Here is a 17,380-nt window from a genome sequence, read left to right as displayed (position 1 = left end):
TTCCTAGAAATCTGGCTGCAAAATACAATACTGGAATTAATTCAAAAGTGCCTGGGTGTTGTTTGGTTTTGTTTTTTTTTTTTTTTTGGTTTTGTTTTGGAGTTGGTTTTGGGTTTTTTTTTTTTTTTTGCAGCAGATCAGCTCTTGCAGTTCTGTTATGAATTATCACTGAAGTGGCAGGGGAAGCTTGATGTTTTCATCTGGCTCTTCATGACAAAAGACTCAAGTAGGGTTGGGAAGATGCAGCTGAGGTTATGGTCGGCCAGCAGTGCAGGGATCTGGGAGAGGTTGCAGCTCTGCTCTTGGTGACTCACCTGCTCTGCACTTTCTACCTCTGGTTTGGTTTTTTTTTTCCTTTCCAAGAGGAGGTTGTGGTTTTATCTGTGCTCTTGAGCTTAGGTAGTGGATTGACATCATCGTAGCAGGTGGTCATTGCTCTAGAAAATCTCTATCTGATGGGCTCCCAGGGACTGCTGGAGAGCCAGGAAGCATCACCCAACACTTCTGGCTCTTAAGGTACCCGTGGAAGGTCTGGCATTAGGGGACACTTCTTTAAATCCCGTTTACATGATCTGAAGATCTGCCTGTGCCAACCCAAATTATTTGGCTTAATCATAAAGTGATTTATTTGAACTGGGACCCTAAAGACCATCTGTTCCACCCCTTGCCATGGAAAAGGACACCTTCCACTTGACCAGGTTGCTCCAAGCCCTGTCCAGCCTGGCCTTAGAGACTTCCAGGGAGGAGGCAACCACAGCTTCCCCGGGAATCAATAAAGGAGTTTTTCTAACCAAGGCATGCAAGATAATTTCTGTGTCCTCTTGTCAGCAGCAGACCCTCAGCAGTCCAACCATGAGGTCTGGTCTGGGGACACTCCCAGCCCCCCAGCTGTCTCTTGGGCTGGCACAGTGTCCCTGTGGCTGCCAGGGCTAAATCTCCTCGGGACAAAACCAGTGAGCCTTGCCAGGGATTCTTTCAGCTGTGAACCAAAGGAAAACCTTAAAATCCTAGCAAGCATCCAGCTTTATTTAATCATTGTGGCTTACAGTTTTCATTGGGTGGGAGACAGCTTTGGGTGCTGCTGGCTGGCTGCAGCCCTGCAGTTGTTCTTGTCTCTGAAATGCAGTAATTTGTTAGGAGGGAAGGGATTTTTCGTGATTCTTATCATTCAGAACCAGAAGTGAGCCCCAAACTCTGCAGTTTAACCTCAGTAGAGATGTGTAAAATTTAGGCGCACGTTTACCTAAAAAGTGTTGTTACATCAATGTAATTGCTCTCATTTGATCTGGGGGAAAAAAAAAAAAGAGAATTATTTTGGTGAGTAGGTGATTATGCTGGAATCAGCCTATGAGATGTGCCCACAAACTTGCTTTGGTTCATGTGTGAGTAGGGTGCTGATTAAACCCTGTTTTTCTAGAATGATCTGGAGACTGGAGAACTGATAACACTTGTATAAAGTTCTTCCAGGTCTCTCCTGAATCCTCCAATTGCTCTCTCCCTGCCAGAGTTAACTGGCTGGAAGGTTACCTAACCTACGGAGGCACCAGGAATCTGTGCTTTCTGTGCAGAGTGTAAAGGTCAGGATGGAGGTGGAGGCTCCATTATTAATTGAGTTTCCTTTCTCACCCAAAGTTGGGGATTTGGGTGTTTTCCGAGTGGCGCAGTGAATCGGAGCCTGCAGGGAGAGAAGCAAACCCTCTGAGAGCTGAGAGCTCAGGTTAATTAAAACTTCACGCCTTTCTTGAAAATTAGTGTCTGTTCTTGGCTAGAGCAAGTTAAAAATCCACGAGGAGAAAGCTTAGGTGAAGGTGACTTTTTTTAACCTAATGCCAGTATTATTGCCAGTTTTTAGGCAGATATAGGGCTTAAATCTCTCTTGAGTTCCCTAATACTCCATTACAGCTGAGCATTTGGGATGCTCAAAAGAACCAGGCTGGATTTTAGGGTAATGCCCATGTCCCAGTTGATGCTCCTTTACCTTTAAAAGCTATTGAATATATATTATTATCATTGATTCCGTTGACCTTCTGTACTTGACCTGTAATTCGTCTGAGAAAATGGATGCAGAAATGGGTTTTGGGCTCTTTCAAAACAATTTGCTGCCTTTTGGGCCTAAACACTCACCTGAGAAATCCAAAAGGGCTTTTAACATGACAAGCTGGTAGTGTGGGATTGCCAATCATAGCTCAAAAAGCCTCTTTTAATGTAGTTTGAGGTTCCTGGCTTTCTGAGGAGATTTTTTTGGAGGGGTTAACTACCACTCATGAAGAGGAGGCGATGCAATTCCATGATCCTGGAAGCTGGGGCTTGGATTTGAAGGAGGGAATAGGCACTGCTATAAATGAGAACAGTTTTCCAGGCTTGGAGAGGAGATTGCCTTGGTAATTGAGGGTAAAAACCAGTTGCTTCCAGAAAACTGCTCTGAGTCAGTGAGTGGCTCGTGCCCGCAGATGTTGGTTAAAGCTCCACAATTGGCTTTGTCACCTGAGACACCCCGAGAGGTCGTGCAGGGGCTGTGGCTGGAATAATTCCCATCCCCTGGGGTGTGAGAGGATGTTTTTAGTAATAAAACTGCTTTTCTCCCAGGAAATTGAGCTTGATTAAGATTTTTGGCTTTCCTGGAGAAGCCTGCAGCCCTTGGGCTGGGAGTGCCGCTCCCACTTCAGCTTTTCCAGGGAATATATCTGAAGTGGCTGAGCACTTCTGTGCTCAGATATATTCAGTGAGCTTCCTGCTCACTGCAACTCTGCTGATTTTATTGCCCACACTGCCAGGTGCCACCAGAGCAGCGGTGGGACACATAATGCCACCTCTGATGGCAGCAGGTGCAGTCACTGCTGCTCCCTACAGAGCCCTGGGTGCTAAAACTCAGCTCCAAAGCAAAACAGCTGCAGGGCAGGCACCTTGTCAGAGCTGTGAGGAGGATGAGAGCAGCAGGAGCCAGGAGATGGAGCTGCAAATGTGAGGAGAGTGAAGAGAGAAGGCTGGGGATGGAATCCTAGAATCCTGGAATGGTTTGAGTTGGAAGGAACCTTAAAGATCATCCAGTTCTACCCTCTTGCCATGGGCAGAACAGCATCCATTAGACCAGGTTGCTCCAAGCCTCATCCAGCCTGCTCTTGGGTGGATATAGGGATATTAGAGCACAGTGGGTCTGGGCCAGGGATGAGTTACAGAAGAAAGGGTGATTCTTTCCTCTGTAATTCATGCTTTGGAGGGGAATCACCAGAGAAATCGTAAGTATTCCTTTTTTTTTTTTCTTCCCAGCACCTGCATAAAATGGGTGGCTGGTTTATTTTCATGTGGCATAGGATGGGCTGAGGAAAGCCCTTAAGGCAGAAGAGGATTTAAGGTGAAAGCATCTGCTGCTTCTGGCTGCAGAGGGTGAGGAGGGGGTTTTGTTCCTGCAGCACTGAAGGATGCTGCTTGCTCTCCTTGGCCTCATGCACTTCCCATATTCTCCATTTCTTTGTCATAAAATGAATCCTGCAGGGTGGGCTGAGAGGGATTATCCCGACCACAATGTGTTCTTCATGGTGCAGGAGGGCTGCACTGATCTCTGCCAGCTTTAACTGTATTCCCAGCTCCTCCTCAGCCAAACCTCTTTCCTCCAGTGCCTTCAGACCATATTTCAGGCTGAAGTGGCACTCCTGTGCTCAGAGCTCTGACTGGCCGTCTTGTGGCTCGTGGCACTTCAGCAAATGCTGCCTTCATCTGAAGGTGCCAACTTGCGGTGATAAAAATGGGGGGAACACCAATTTGGAGATCTTAAACTCTCCCCCAGGAAATCTGATGCCAATGGAAAGGTATTTAACTCTGCCCTCTGCCTCCGAAGCAGCTGCGCCTGACAAAGCCTGTGAAGAGTTACTGGGACTTCCATATGGAAACGTGATTGGTATCTGCACAAATTCTGCAACAGCCACATGAGATCCTGCTCTGAACTTCTGCAAAACACTCATCAAACTTCCAGAGGAGCTGAACAGCTTCTGCTGTCGCTTGTGGCATCTGCTGCCCTTCAAGCAGCGGGGGTGGCACTCGGTGAGCATCAGGGAATGGGGAAGGAAACAGCTGCCAGGGCTGGAGGCAGGGCTGGAGCTCAGAGGGAAGGTGCATCTGCCACGCACACAGCCCGTGTCACCTCGAGGTCACCCTGCCTTTGACAGCCGTAAACTGCTCGTGGTTTCAAACTCCGGGCAGACTAAATAGGCTGAGGGATTCCAAACAGGAGCGGTCTGAAGCCTGGAGGTGGTTCAGTGACAAAGCAGACACCTGTCTGGGAGTGCAGTTCCTCTCCAGCCCAGGTTGGGGATTATTTGCAACCCGAGTGTTTTGTCCGTCCCTTGCCCAAGGGACTCGAGGCTCAGCTGCCTTTTGTTCTGCTCTTTCCTCCCCTAAAGAGGGAGGAACAGAGGATGCTTTCCTTGCCAGAGTCCTCGCTGACCTCTGCCCAACCCTCTGATCCTACTCCACCCTTGCCCTTCTTCCAGCTCCTGGGCTGCTTCTGTCCTGTCTCCAGGCCTCTGTTTTCAGGGGCCACCACTGCCACCCTCTTATCAAACAAGTTTCAGTGGGTGGGGAGGGGAATAAATACTTTTCCCTGCTTGGCTTTTCCTTGTTTATCCATCTAATTCCATTAGGACAGGAAGGAAAAGCTCACCCATGTTCTCAGAGCTGGGTGCTCAAACCATCTTATGTGTGTCCCATCTGACCCAGTGAGTGGGAAGGTTGGAGAAGAAGCTCAAAACTTCCCTGAGGCTGCAATTCTGGAGGTGGTTGAGGTGGAAAAAGATGTCCCCAGGCTGATTCTTTTCCTTTGCAGGGTTGCCCAGACTCTCCTGGCACGGGGGGGAATGTCAGCACTGTGGGTGCTCAGCTTTGAGGAGAGATTACGGTGTCCGTCATGCATTTTGGAGGAGCCAAACCCCAACTTTGGGACTTAGTTTGGGATCGAGATGCTTGTGTGGGACTTTGTAGTACTTCTGATGGCAGCAGGCACCTTGTCTGGCTGCTGTCCATCCCTCCAGGACACAGGCTACCCCTCAACCTGCCACACCTGCCAGCAGAGGTTTCGTATCTGATGGTGCCCACAGTGTTCAGGTGTTTCCTGTACTTTCCTCACCTCACTTTTTTCTGTCTGGACAAGTTTCCATCGTGCAGGGATGCAAACACCCTAAACTGTGCCAGCAGCAGAGGGTGATACCCTCGGTGTGCTTTGCTGGATGGGGACAGCAGCACCTTGGATGCTTTTTGAAGTCTTCAGAGCAGTTTTGAAAGGGCTCATTCACATTTATTCCTGTCAAGCTGTAAGGTGAAGGAGGCAAAGATCAGGAGGGGGTTTAATCTGAGGGGCTTTATCAGGTTTTCCACACCTTTCATAAGCAATTAGAAGTCTCATCTGGAGGCTTGAAGCTCCTGCAGCCCCACTGCACCCTCTGAGCCCTCTGGGGAGATGCTGAGCTCCATCAGCTCGTGGCAGGAAATGCTGCAGCCCCTGTCCTGTGTCACTGAGTTCCTGTTTGTGGCCTCACTCCTCTGGGTTTGTGTTTTGTGGTGGAGAACTGTCGGCTCGATCTCTCAGAGGCAGCATGTGCTGCTTTCAGCTGCTGCCTCCACATTTGCTTATATGAGGCTTTAAAAAAAGGCATCAATATTTTAGTTTCCATTCGAGCCTCTGCCTTGAAGCTCCCCCTTTTCATTTCACTGTAGTGCCTAGAGCCAGCTAATGAAATATCTCCCTCCTGCTTCAAATTAGGCATAAAAGACTTGTCAGAAGATGAGAAGAAGCTGCTGAATAATCCTGGTAATGTAAAAATCGACATTCTGTAATGTCCCTAATTCTCCCAATTAAACATGATACATGAGTGTGCTACAAGAGTCCTCCAGCTGCTCCATAACGAGATGTTGCAGGGGCCAGTTTGCTGTTGGAGGAGGCTGGGTTAAACTCTAATTAAAGCCTTGCAAAAGGCTAAGGAGTTGTTTGGTGTAATTAAGAAACTTGTCTCACATTCTCTGTGGTGCCACCCGCAGTGACCTTCTACTCTGCCCCGTGGGGAGCTGTGGGTCTCTCTGTCCATATCAGGTGTCTTCTTGGAAACTTCTTTTTTTTTTAAAATTTTTTTTTTTTCAATTTTTCCACCTGTAGTTTCAAGTTGCTGCGTTGCAAGACAGCAGCGTGGCCTTGGGCCGGTGGAGGTGTTTGATTCAGGGTGGGCTGGGGCACAGCTCTTGCTTTTGGTGGTGTTTTTATGGTTCCCGGTCAACATTTTCATCCTTATGGTGTTTTTTACCTGAGGGGCACGAGGTGTTGGGGCTGGGCCTTGCTGCCCACACCGTTGGTGTGAGGCCAGAGGGACGAGCCCCTGAGGCCACCCCAAAACATACTGGGGTCATTTCTTGAACCCTCCGGCCCTCACGGGCCCTCAGAGCGGCCTCTCCCCAGGCCCCAGCGGCGGCAGAGGCCTTGCCAGCCATGGACTTGGACTCGGAGTCGGACTCGGACTCTTCGTCCCCCCCGGTGTCCAAGGATGGGCCCAAGGACAGCCTGCGGCCCTCTCATGGCACCCCCATCTCGTTGTCAGGGTACCTCAAGTGCGACACGGATGATGCGAAGGAGGAAGGGGCGGGCGAGGAGCTCTTTGACGGCGTCAACTCCACCATTGTGTCCGGGGACAGCATCCGCTTCTTCGTCAACGTCAACCTCGAGGGCACTCCCAGCGCCACCGGTGAGTGACCCCCAAAAACGGGGATGGGAGGGAGGTTGTTCCTGGTCGTGGGATTTCATGGGATCAGGGCAGTTTGCGTTGGAAGGGACCTTAAAACTTATCTCTTTAAGGGTAGGGACACCTTCCACTAGGCCAGGTTGCTCCAGGCCCCATCCAACCCATCCTTGAACTTTGCTTGTGGCTCAGTGTTTTCATATCTTCAGTATTGCCTGTGGTAAATGGTGAGGGAGGAAGACAGCCAAGCCCTTCACCAAAAACTCCTGTCATTTTGTTTCAGTTCATATGCAACTCTGAACTTCTTTTTCTGCAGAAAATCAAACAAAATCCTGCTCACTTAATTTCCCGTAAAAGCCAGTGCTGATATTTAGTGAATCCTTTGAAAAGTGAAGCTGGAAGAGATAGGGAATCCAGATCTGAACTGACATCCCATAAGGTGCCAGGCCAAGTCTGAGAAACAGAGGGGTTTTTTTAGGAGAGAACAGAAATCAAGTCATACAGCTGAAGTGTTTTCTTCTGGGGCTGGTGGCTGTGACAATCTTGCTTAGAGGTAGCAACCATTTTGTTTTTCTAGAAAATGTTTTCAATTATAAGATAAATAGTTCTGAAATTAGACATAACTTAGCCTTCTTTATTCCCTGGAAGTGTTCAAGGCCAGGTAGGATGAGGCTTGGAGCAACCTGGTCTGGTGGAAGGTGTCCCTGCCCATGGAAAGGGGGTGGAACTGGATGATCTTTAAGGTCCTTTCCCACCCATTTTGTGGAAGCTGGATTTTGTGGGATGTGCCTGGGAAAACGCAGCTCTTGGACACAGCAGCAGCCTGGGTTTGTCCCAGCAGCTGGCACCTGCCTGTGTGGGCACTGGCTATTTTAGAGGTTAAATGCACGTGCTCTGGATTATTGTCGGTGTCACAGTGTCAGACAGTCCTTGAAGTTTGTTAGAAGTTATTTTTAGATTACATGCAAATCCCAATTGATCTGCAGCGGGCAGTTATTGGGAATGGTGATGCAGATTAGGCACGGCCTGGAGCCCTGTTTGACCATCTCGGAGTCTGCTTTTTGGCTATGAGTGATGACTTGAACTTAGGAATAATATCCAGCAATTTCCAAGCCTGCAATTTTACAAATGTCATCTTAATTGAAAGATTTAAGGGAGCTGTGCTCTGCTATGACAAGTGTGGACTTAATGCCGTGGGGTGCATTGTTTGGGGATGAGGAATGTGAATGCTGTGGATTCTTCTGCATCTGAAGAAGTTCACTTTCCTTGTGTGTCCTCCTGGGCTTTTTGTGTTTTCCCTTCCATTCAAAACAGGACAAAAAAGGCTTCCTTATTTCCCTGAAGCACTGCTGTTTGTGCTGGTGCTATTAGTCGTATCCTTTTTTTTTTTCAGCTGAGATGTTTAGGATTTTTAAGGAAAAATGGGCTTCTGGTATGCTGGGGTCCTGTTTGAAATGGAAGGATGATGATTTTTAAAATGAGCTTCAGGCAGAGCAAAAGTCCAGACTTTCAATATGGACATGTGTGAAAAGAGGTATTTTTTTCTTTTCTTTTTTCCTTCATTACAACATCAAAGTGATCCAGGTAGCCAAAATCCAGCTTTTTCACTGTTAGGCATAGAATTCATCAGAGTCCAGGCATTGGAGTCATCTGGGCTATCAGTTCCTTTTTCAGAGGTGGTTTTACTGAAGTTTCTTCCAGGGTGGATTTTATACAAATAAATCAGTCTGTGGCTGCTGAGGGTGCAGCTGATCCTCCTGGAGGGGTGACTTTTTGGGTGGCTGAAGGTGGCTGAGATGAGCCCCTTAAGCTCTTCTAAGAAAAATAACCCTGAACTTCTGAGAAAAACCACCCAATTCCCAAACTGAGGTTTAATTATGCCCGAGCTGAGGTGTGTCTGGGTGTGAATTGTTCCCTGTTCAGAAATTCCCTTCCATTGCTGCCATTCTTGGGAAGCTTTGGGAGGTTTTTTGTAATACTCAGGCTTTGATTTCCTGGAACAAAACTGTGGAGATGATCCTTTGCATGGATTGTCCAGAGCAAGACAAGCTGGGAAGGAGGGAGGAAGTAAAAGTAGGGTTTCTCCAGGCAATGCCAGATGCCCCAAACACTTCATTTCCTACCCCAAGGGAGCTGCTGCACCAGGATCCTACAAAATCCTCTGCTGCTCTGTAAACACAGAGGAAAACCAAGTGTGGGAATGACATCTTTGCATCCTCATCTCATTTTCCTGCATTCTGGGTGAAATGTTTGAGCCAAAATGTGGTCTCTTGGCTGAATGTGCTCCCCAGACTCTCTCTTGCTGGAGACTTTTTTTTGGGTCAGCTGCTGTGAGGTTGCTGCCCACCTTAATACGGGGCTAAAAGATCCAAAATTCCCATTTGGAGAGGGGCTGAGTTGGAACCCTGGGGTCCAGGTGCTGGCAGGCAATGAAGGTGGAATTACAGATGCAGTGACAGCTCTGCATCATCCTGTCGAGCTGTTGGTCTCTGTGATGTGTGTGCAGCTCTCCATGAGCATAACTGGATGCTCTCCACTATAATTCTGGTTTTAAAAGATCACCGTGTTGGACTCAGCTTTGAACCAACACAGCACGAGCCATAAAACTCCAACAATTGACCATTGGCCTAAAATGCTGGGTTTTGTGCGCAGGTGTGTGAAAAACAGGATGGCTTGAAGAAATCTGGGGTTTAAGGTATGGCCTGTCTTATTTTTAATGAATACTGGCTGCCTTTGCAGGGAATAATGAGCCCAAAGCAGTGCAGATGCCTGAGCACTAAAAGGCTGCTCAGCAGTGACATTTGGGTCATTTCTCCTGGGTGTTTCAGTGCTTCCTTGCGTTAACTGATGAAAGGTTTTTTAATTCTCTTCTGCTTTTCATGCTTGTAACTCAGATTTTGGTGGTAACATTTGTTTCCAGCAAATGTTAGGAGCTCTAACAGGAAGGTGGGTATGTATCTGAAGCTGGAGGCTTTTGGACGTGGGATCTGCATTTTTGGGGGAAGATCGGGGTGGTTTTTAGGCTGCGGCTTTTTCTGAAGTCATAACAAATGTTGGCAAGTAAAATCACAGAATTGTTTGGGTGGGAAGTGACCTTTAAAGGTCATCAAGCCCAACCCCCCTGCAGTGAGCAGGAATGTTTTCCACTAAACCAGGGTGCTCCAAGCCCTGTCCAGCCTGGCCTTGGACACTTCCAGGGATCCAGGGGCAGCCACAGCTTCTCTGAGCAACCTGGGTCAGGGCCACACCACTCTCATTGTAAAAAAACTTCTTTTTCAGGTAATCTAAATGTCCCCCTTGTCCTGGCACTCCAGGCCCTTGTCCAGGAAAGCTTTACCTGCAGCACGCCTGGAATTAAATCCCTGCAAATAAATACAGCAGCTTGGTTTAGGCTGGGCCTTAAATTTAATGGACAGGTGATGCAAGTGAGTCTTTGGAATACGTGGGGACACATCTTTGCCATCAGTCACAGCGTTCTGATCTCCTTGGCAGCTCCCTTAAATTAGCCAGGCACATACTTTCATCATTTGGACCTTGGCTTTTTCTCAGTGTTAGGTTTTAAAACAATGATTTGGATCTTGTTCTTGTAGTTTGGGGTTTTAAAACAGCTCTTCGGATGTCGTTTTTGTAGTTTGAGGTTCTGAAATAATTCACCTTCTCCTTACCCACATTACAAGGGGGGTTTGCACAGGGTTTGCTTCAATTTAGGCACAATTTATCAAGGGCTTGTGGAGCTGTAGCTGCTTAACTTTTCCCAGTTGCAGCTGATGCTCAGACCGGTGATTTTAGAGGTGCTTGCAGCAGTTTTGGGGAGAACAAAGCAAACTCCTGACGGCAGCAAAAAGCCAATTGGAGAGCAGGATGTGGCTCTGCCGGGGTGGGGGGGGAAGGAGCGGAACATGAATTACGCTTCAGGAGAAATTAAAGGCTGTTCCACCCTGCGGACAATTGATCATTCCTAGATACAGAGAATCAACAGTTTCCTGTATCCCGCTCCAGAGGCACACACGTGCACGCCCGCCGCCGCTGCTCCTGGCAAAACACTGGATCCAAGTCCTGGCCCAGGCCCTGCCCAGATGACTTTTTTCTTCAAGGGGACGAGGAGAAAAGCTGGATGCTGGCGCCAAGGATATTCCAGGGAGAGTAGCGTCCAGAGACAAGTGGTCTGGGCTTGAATGGGTATCACTCTGCACACAATAGTCACATTTCCTCACATTAATACCAAGGTCCTTTTTATGTCTCGAGGCACAATGCTGACCCACGCGTTCCATCTGATAACTCCTGTTTTAGCAGTTTGATGTCAGAGTGGGATGTTGGGCTCCCGAGGCTTCCTACCCTCTAATGGAAAGTGGATATACCAATTGTGTGCCGGGGGGGGGACGGCCTCCCTCCGAATTTCCTGATGAGGGTGTTTTCAAAGCGCTGCTTAGGAAGCCGAGGGAGGTGTGGGGGGAGCGCGGGTGGTTCTGCACGGAGGCAGCGGCCTCCCTTCTCCCTGCTTCACCTTGGTCCTTTGGAGCAGCTTCCCGTGGGATTTAGAGTGCATGAAAAAAATGCACATGTTCCCCCTGCCCCAAATTGATCAACAAAACCTACTACAGGTGGGGTTTTTAATGAAATATTTGGCTTTTATAGCATGTGGGTGTGACAAGTGACACCACACTTGATACGCTTACCTTGTCCCTGCTCAGTCTCTGTGCTGTCCCCTCTCTTCCCCATTCCCCACCCAGGAGTATGAGGGATGGGCCTTCACATGCCCAGCTGGTTTTGCTGTTCCAGAATCCTTATTCTCACCTGCTTTTAACCTGGGAATTTGTGGGATGAACACTGACTTTAGGATGTCTCCTGAGCTCAGCCCATCACCTGTTGTGGGAATATGGGATAATAAAGGCACAGTTATTTATCTAACAGTATTTAACCAAAATTACTCAAATCTGATGGTGATTAGCCCAGGCTGAGCACAGCGAAGCAAAGAATCCCTCTGAGATCCTGCTTGTGCAATCCCTCACTGCCAGTGGTGTGTTAGAGGTGTCACCACTGCTCCTCACAAACTCCTGTCATGCCATGCGGTGATGTGGTTGTATTTATGTATTTTTAAGGCAGATTTGAAAAGCAGAACAAATGCTTGCAGTGTGGTTCAGCACAAATGGCTGAGTCTTAGATTTGGGCAGACCCCTGATAAAAAACAAAGATAAAATAGGGTTTTTTTTCAAATTATAAGCCCTCCAAACCTTAAATACTTCCACTCACACCAGATCCTTGATATTTTTCAGAGAAAAAGGTGGAAGTGCTAATGTAGTATTCTGCTCTGATTTATTTTACTGTGCATATATATTTACCATGAAGATGCACCAGGGAGTGTTTGTAGATCTAAAGAAATGTGCACAGCCAAAAAGCTCTTTTACTCTAATTTCCACTCCTTTTATCTCAAAATAAAATACAGTCTTAAGATGCTGCAGGCATCCAGTGGTGGCTCTGCTCCAAAGGCTTTTGGATCTTCTCAGGTGTTAAGGGCAGCACTGGACACCTGGATAAGGGAAGGGGATCTTGGGTGAAAGGAGATCTCTCAAGACAAAAGGTGAAAAGCCTTAAACTTTGGTATTTGACTTTCAGGGGTTTGTTTTCAGGCTTGCATGGCAGATGTTGTTACCTAAGGAGGGGGTGGAGGGGAAGCAAGGAGGGGATTTTGTTTCTCTGGCTTGTTCTCAGGGATATTATTAGGGCAGCTGGGATGAAACTGAGCAAATAAACTTCCAAGTATTAAATCTCCTCGTTTGTGTTGAAGTTGGATGGGGCCTGTTTGCAGAATGGTGGGAAATAAAAAGGAGAGGCAGGGCCCTGAGTGTGCCACGAGTTCTGATGTTGACAATTCCTCGGCGTTGTCAGAACTGAACTCCCCGGGAGTCACTTGTGGCATTCCCAGTCAGGCTCCGTGCCTGCATGCACGCATCCCAGAAATTCGGGATGCGCGTGGCGCCTTGATGTGGCTGCCAGGGGATGTCGGAGATGCGTTGCTGACTTTTTGGCTTTCCCCTGGGCAGGACCTGGCACAGAGCCCAACAGATAAGCTCAGCCACCCCTGGCAGCTCTCCCTCAGCTGTGAGGACACACAATAATGCCCCTCGCTCGCTCTCTTGCCTAAAATAGGCTTTTGCTGCCTGCTCTGTCCGGCAAGGAGGGCTGCAAAAATCGACATGAAAATTTCATGTGGTCCTGACCTCCTCGTGGTGTTTCATTGTGCTTAATTGTGGCGTTCAGGTGTGAAATCTCAAATATTGAGATTTTCAAGTTACTGCTCTTGACAGTGAGACATTGCCGAGGAGATTGATGGGGAGTTTCTTGTAAGATGGATCCAGGGTTTTCTGTATCCATGTCATTCCCGTGAAGGGCTCCTCTGTGGAGGTGCAAGGGCCAAGGGTGTTGGATCTTTTTACCCCCTCCTTGGCTGGAGGGATGGTGCTGTGGAAGAGGAGGAAATGGGTGGTAGGCTGGTGGTGGTTGGACTTGAGCTTTGGATGTGTCATGGGCAACCTCCTGCAGGGTTTGATCCCGCATTGCCCAGCAGGAAATAAATGGATATTTAATGTGAGCAAGGCAGGAGAGCACTTGAGAAGTCTCTGTGTATTTTTCCCTCCCCTTTGTCATGTTCCAGTGGATTTGCTGCTGTCCCTGAGTGATGTTGTAGCACTCCAGTGAGCATTTAAGATACCAGCCCAGAACTGGGATCACCGTATCCATCCGTCTTCCTGCCTGGATTAAATCCGAGCGGTGTTGTTGGGATGAATGATGAATGAGGCTCTGGGCTTTCCAAAGTGCCACCTCCATACCCAGAACAGCTTTTTTGAGAGGTTTGAAAGATCCTGCTCCAACAGATGTAATTAGATGTTTTTGCTTGTGTTGATAAAGCAGCACTTGGTGCTCCTCCAGCTGGGTACGTGAGAGAGCTGTCAGCAAAGATTGATACGCCTCAAAAATGATAAGAAGAACCAAGAGCTGCTGCCTGATAAAAGCACAACCTGAATTTCTGTTGCATTTCCATGTATCCATGAGGACAGGCTGCAGCTCTCTCTTCAGCATGTGCCTGCTATTGTTCGGGCTTGTGGGGTTTTTTTGTCTTTCCCGAACTATGCCTTGCAAAAGCAGATAAACCAAAACATGTTTTCTCCTCAATGAATATTTATGGACTTCCAAATCTCCCCACATACTTCTGCATGTGTAATTAGGCTGGAAGTTGGGTAAGTGAGCGTTGGAGAACTACAAATGTGAGAGCCTGGGGAAAATGCTTGATGTTTCTGGTTTATTTGGGTGCTTGCTTTTTAATAATAAATAGCACTTTTTTAGATGAAACAGCTTATGTTTTCCAAAAGGCGTGTCAAAAGCAGGGATAATTGGGGCTGTTGTAGCAGCAGACTTGTCTGGTTAAGTGATGCTTTTAGTCACATGTGCAGCATCCAAGTGAAATTTGGGAGAAGCTGGGTGATGTAACCAAAGCCTCTGAACCACCTCATTTTGTTTAGGGGAAGATGAAGTCAGTCCTTTCCCTCTTCTCCACTGCTCTGCTCCCATTTTGAGCTGGAGCCTTTGAACCCCATCGAGGGCAAGACTCAAATCTCTGTTTGATCAGCGATGATTTTGATTAAAGCAGCTTTCTGCTTGCAAAAAACAATTGCTTTTTTTCTGGAGTTTCAACGTGAGTTGCACCCTCAGCTTAGTTTTTGGAGAGTAGCAGGGCTTGGCTTGAAGGTGTGTGGCCAAGTCATGGGATTGCAGCAGCTCTTACAGGGTAGGAAGTAGAGATCTACAAAAGAAGCAAAGCACTCATCTGAGTAGCTGTAACTCCGTGTTACATCTCTGTAGTTTTCCACAGCTTGGCCTCTGGAAAGGTTTTGGTCTTCAGTGGGTTTTTTCCATGCTGCTGCTGCGCTTGTTCAAATTAAAGCTGTTCATGTGTTTCATTTTGGTAGCAGCTCAGGCTTGGGGGTATTTTGGAGAACTTAAGGAGAAGGATGCCAGGCTGGAAGTGTTCAAGGCCAGGTTGGATGGGGCTTGGAGCAACCTGGTCAAGTGGAAGATGACCTCGATGGTCTTTAAGGTCCCTTCCAACCCAACCCAAACCATTCCATGATTCTCTGCACAAAAAGTGCCTGTGGGACAAATAATGCCACAGAGAGGCTGCCTTGGATGCAAGGAGTGGGCTTTTGGCAAGTACATCTTGGTTTGGTTTTGTTTTGTAGCTGATACCCAAAAAGGGCTTCGTAGATACTCTTAAGAAAATGTTATTGTTGGCGCTTGGAAGTTTGAAGTGGGAATTTCCCGGGTTCCCCCATCCTGTGTATTAAATGACATTTACTAGTCTCTAAACAGCAGTTTTCTTTCCCAAGAGCTGTGTTGCTTTCTCCTCAGATTTATGGAGGCAGCATGGTGAGTTGACAGGACATTAATGTGCTCATCTTGGAGTCACTGCCTGCAATCCCTTGGAAGTGCCTGGCTGTTATTGTTGACTCTTTTAACGAGGACAAGGAGGGTTTCCAAACGAGGGTGACTCATGAAATCATAGCCTCAATCTATCAAACAATGATGCATTGGATTAAATGATTACTTAAAGGATTAGGAGTTAGATTTTTGGGGAGTGGAGCAGGGGGGAGAGAAAGAAAGAGTAAAAATACATCAGAGTTATAAAAATCCAGCCAAAAAAATCTGCAAGACACAATCCCCAAGTGACCAGATAATGCCAATCCTGTGCTTGGTTCACGCTTCCAAAATGGGAGATGTTGTAAAAGTTGAATCTCTGCTTTTCTCTAGAGATCATCCCCTGCCAAGAGAGTGATGCTTCACCTCCTCCTGAGCCTCCTGCTTGGCTCCTGCTGCCTGTCAGGTACCTCTGATAGTAACACTCTTCTGATGTGGTTTTTTTTTTTCCCATCTTTGCAGCTGAAAGTGAAGGTGCTGGCTGCGTGTTACTGCACACATCGAGGAAGGTAAGTAGAGGTGCTGTGTGACCAATTTGGTTTTTTCATTGCCCAGAAGTACAGAAAAGGATCACACTGAGGGGCTGTTTGTCACTGGCTTAAGCAAAAGGCATTTAAAATGCTTCTTCTCTTGAATTCCTCTCCCTTTCTTTAAACCTAAAAAGCCACATGCTGCTCATTCTCCAAACAATCTCTCTGTAATTCTGATTGTTCCACTGCTTTTTGTCCCAGACAATTCCTTGACATGTTAATTCATCGTTCTCTCTTCTGCAGCTGCCTCCACAGGGATCCAAGTGTGCGCTGTGGAGCTGGGAGCAGAGACACCCAGTAGACATGGCTGGGATTTGGTTCCTTGTTTATTCCAGCTAATCAGTCGTCCTTCACGAGGTTCAGCAGGAGTGAAATGCCTGGAAACAAGCAGGCTAGGAGGAGGATTAGGAGCCCACTCTTAGTTTACACTTGCTTCTGAGACTGTAACTCACTAATGATAAGGTGAAAGTGCAAAAAAACTTTGTATAGGCTGTGTTATTCCAAGCCTTTGGCTGTGGAAATGCACAGAAAATACTCAGGGAGGAATAGAGTTGGTATTTTGATAAGTTCCCTGTGAGGGTGGTGAGGCCCTGGCACAGGGTGCCCAGAGAAGCTGTGGCTGTCCCTGGATCCCTGGAAGTGTCCAAGGCCAGGCTGGACGGGGCTTGGAGCAGTGTGGGATAGTGGAATGTGTCCCTGCCCACAGCAGGGGGTGGGACTGGGTGATCTTTAAGGTCCCTTCCAACCCAACCCATTCTTTAATTCTCTGATTCTGTATTTAATACCATGTGAAGTTTTCTCTTTCGGGTTGTGAGGCTCAGGGTGCTTTAAGTTGTCTTGACTTCTTGCCTGATGGTTGGAGGGAGGGGTTGTTGTCATGGGAGCTTGGAGCATCACTGATCCTGGTAAATCACAGAATCATTTAGATTGGAAAAACCCTCTAAGATCACCAAATCCACCCATTCCCCCAGCACTGCCCAGGCCACCACTGACCCATGTCCCCAAGTGCCACATCCACACAGCTTTTAAATCCCTCCAGGGATGGGGACTCCACCACTGCCCTGGGCAGCTGGGCCAGTGCCTGAGGTCTTGTATTTCAGCCTTCATTGCAGGTTGTAACTTGAGGTTTTAGTCTGTGTAGCCTTGTAAGCTTTGGGGGCTTTTTAGGGAATCCCAGAGAGCTCTTTAATTCTGCTTTGCTTTAGGCCTCTAAGACAGCCCAAATCCTGAAAAGATATTCCAGAAGGCTGAATTAGTAGTGGGAGAAAAATGTGTGATAGCTTTAGAAACCTTTTCCCCAAGTTAACAAAAAAACCCCAAAGCAAATAAATACCAAAGAAAACACTACCCAAAACAAAGCCACCAGCACCAGAGAAATATTAAAACATTGTTTGGTATAGAATAATGGAAGTTAAAAGAAGCTATTCCATGCTCAGGAATGAAAATGTCTTCCTCCCTAATTTGTCTTGTCTAATCCCAGTGCCAAGGTTCTCAGTCACACACACTTGACTGAAAGTAACCCGAGAACTTAATCGCTTAAAAGTGCAAATTCTAAGCCCAAATGCAGGATCTGCCTCTGATAAGAAATAGTTGGAAACTGCTAACTCGTAAGTGTCTCTTCTATTTTGTTTTTCCTTTTCAGAGCTGTAGGATTCCTGCTTTTTC

The 17,380-nt window shown here is 47.4% G+C and overlaps 1 protein-coding gene across 5 annotated transcripts in view; it reads left to right on the top strand.

Annotated features, from left to right (window-relative positions):
* The window catches only part of SLC4A11 (solute carrier family 4 member 11), a 93,910-nt gene that overhangs the window by 21,879 nt on the left and 54,651 nt on the right, over positions 1-17,380 (top strand). For all 5 annotated transcript variants that reach the window (XM_039551014.1, XM_019287297.3, XM_010402123.4 and 2 more), the window contains 2 exons: positions 6,579-6,722; positions 15,648-15,694. In XM_039551014.1, the coding sequence (XP_039406948.1) occupies positions 6,579-6,722; positions 15,648-15,694 (191 nt within the window). The remainder of the gene's footprint in view (positions 1-6,578; positions 6,723-15,647; positions 15,695-17,380) is intronic.

Source organism: Corvus cornix, chromosome 4, assembly GCF_000738735.6.
Source record: "Corvus cornix cornix isolate S_Up_H32 chromosome 4, ASM73873v5, whole genome shotgun sequence".
Classification (NCBI taxonomy): domain Eukaryota; kingdom Metazoa; phylum Chordata; class Aves; order Passeriformes; family Corvidae; genus Corvus; species Corvus cornix.
Note: the sequence above shows the minus strand (reverse complement) of the source record. Positions and strands in the feature narration are given on the sequence as shown.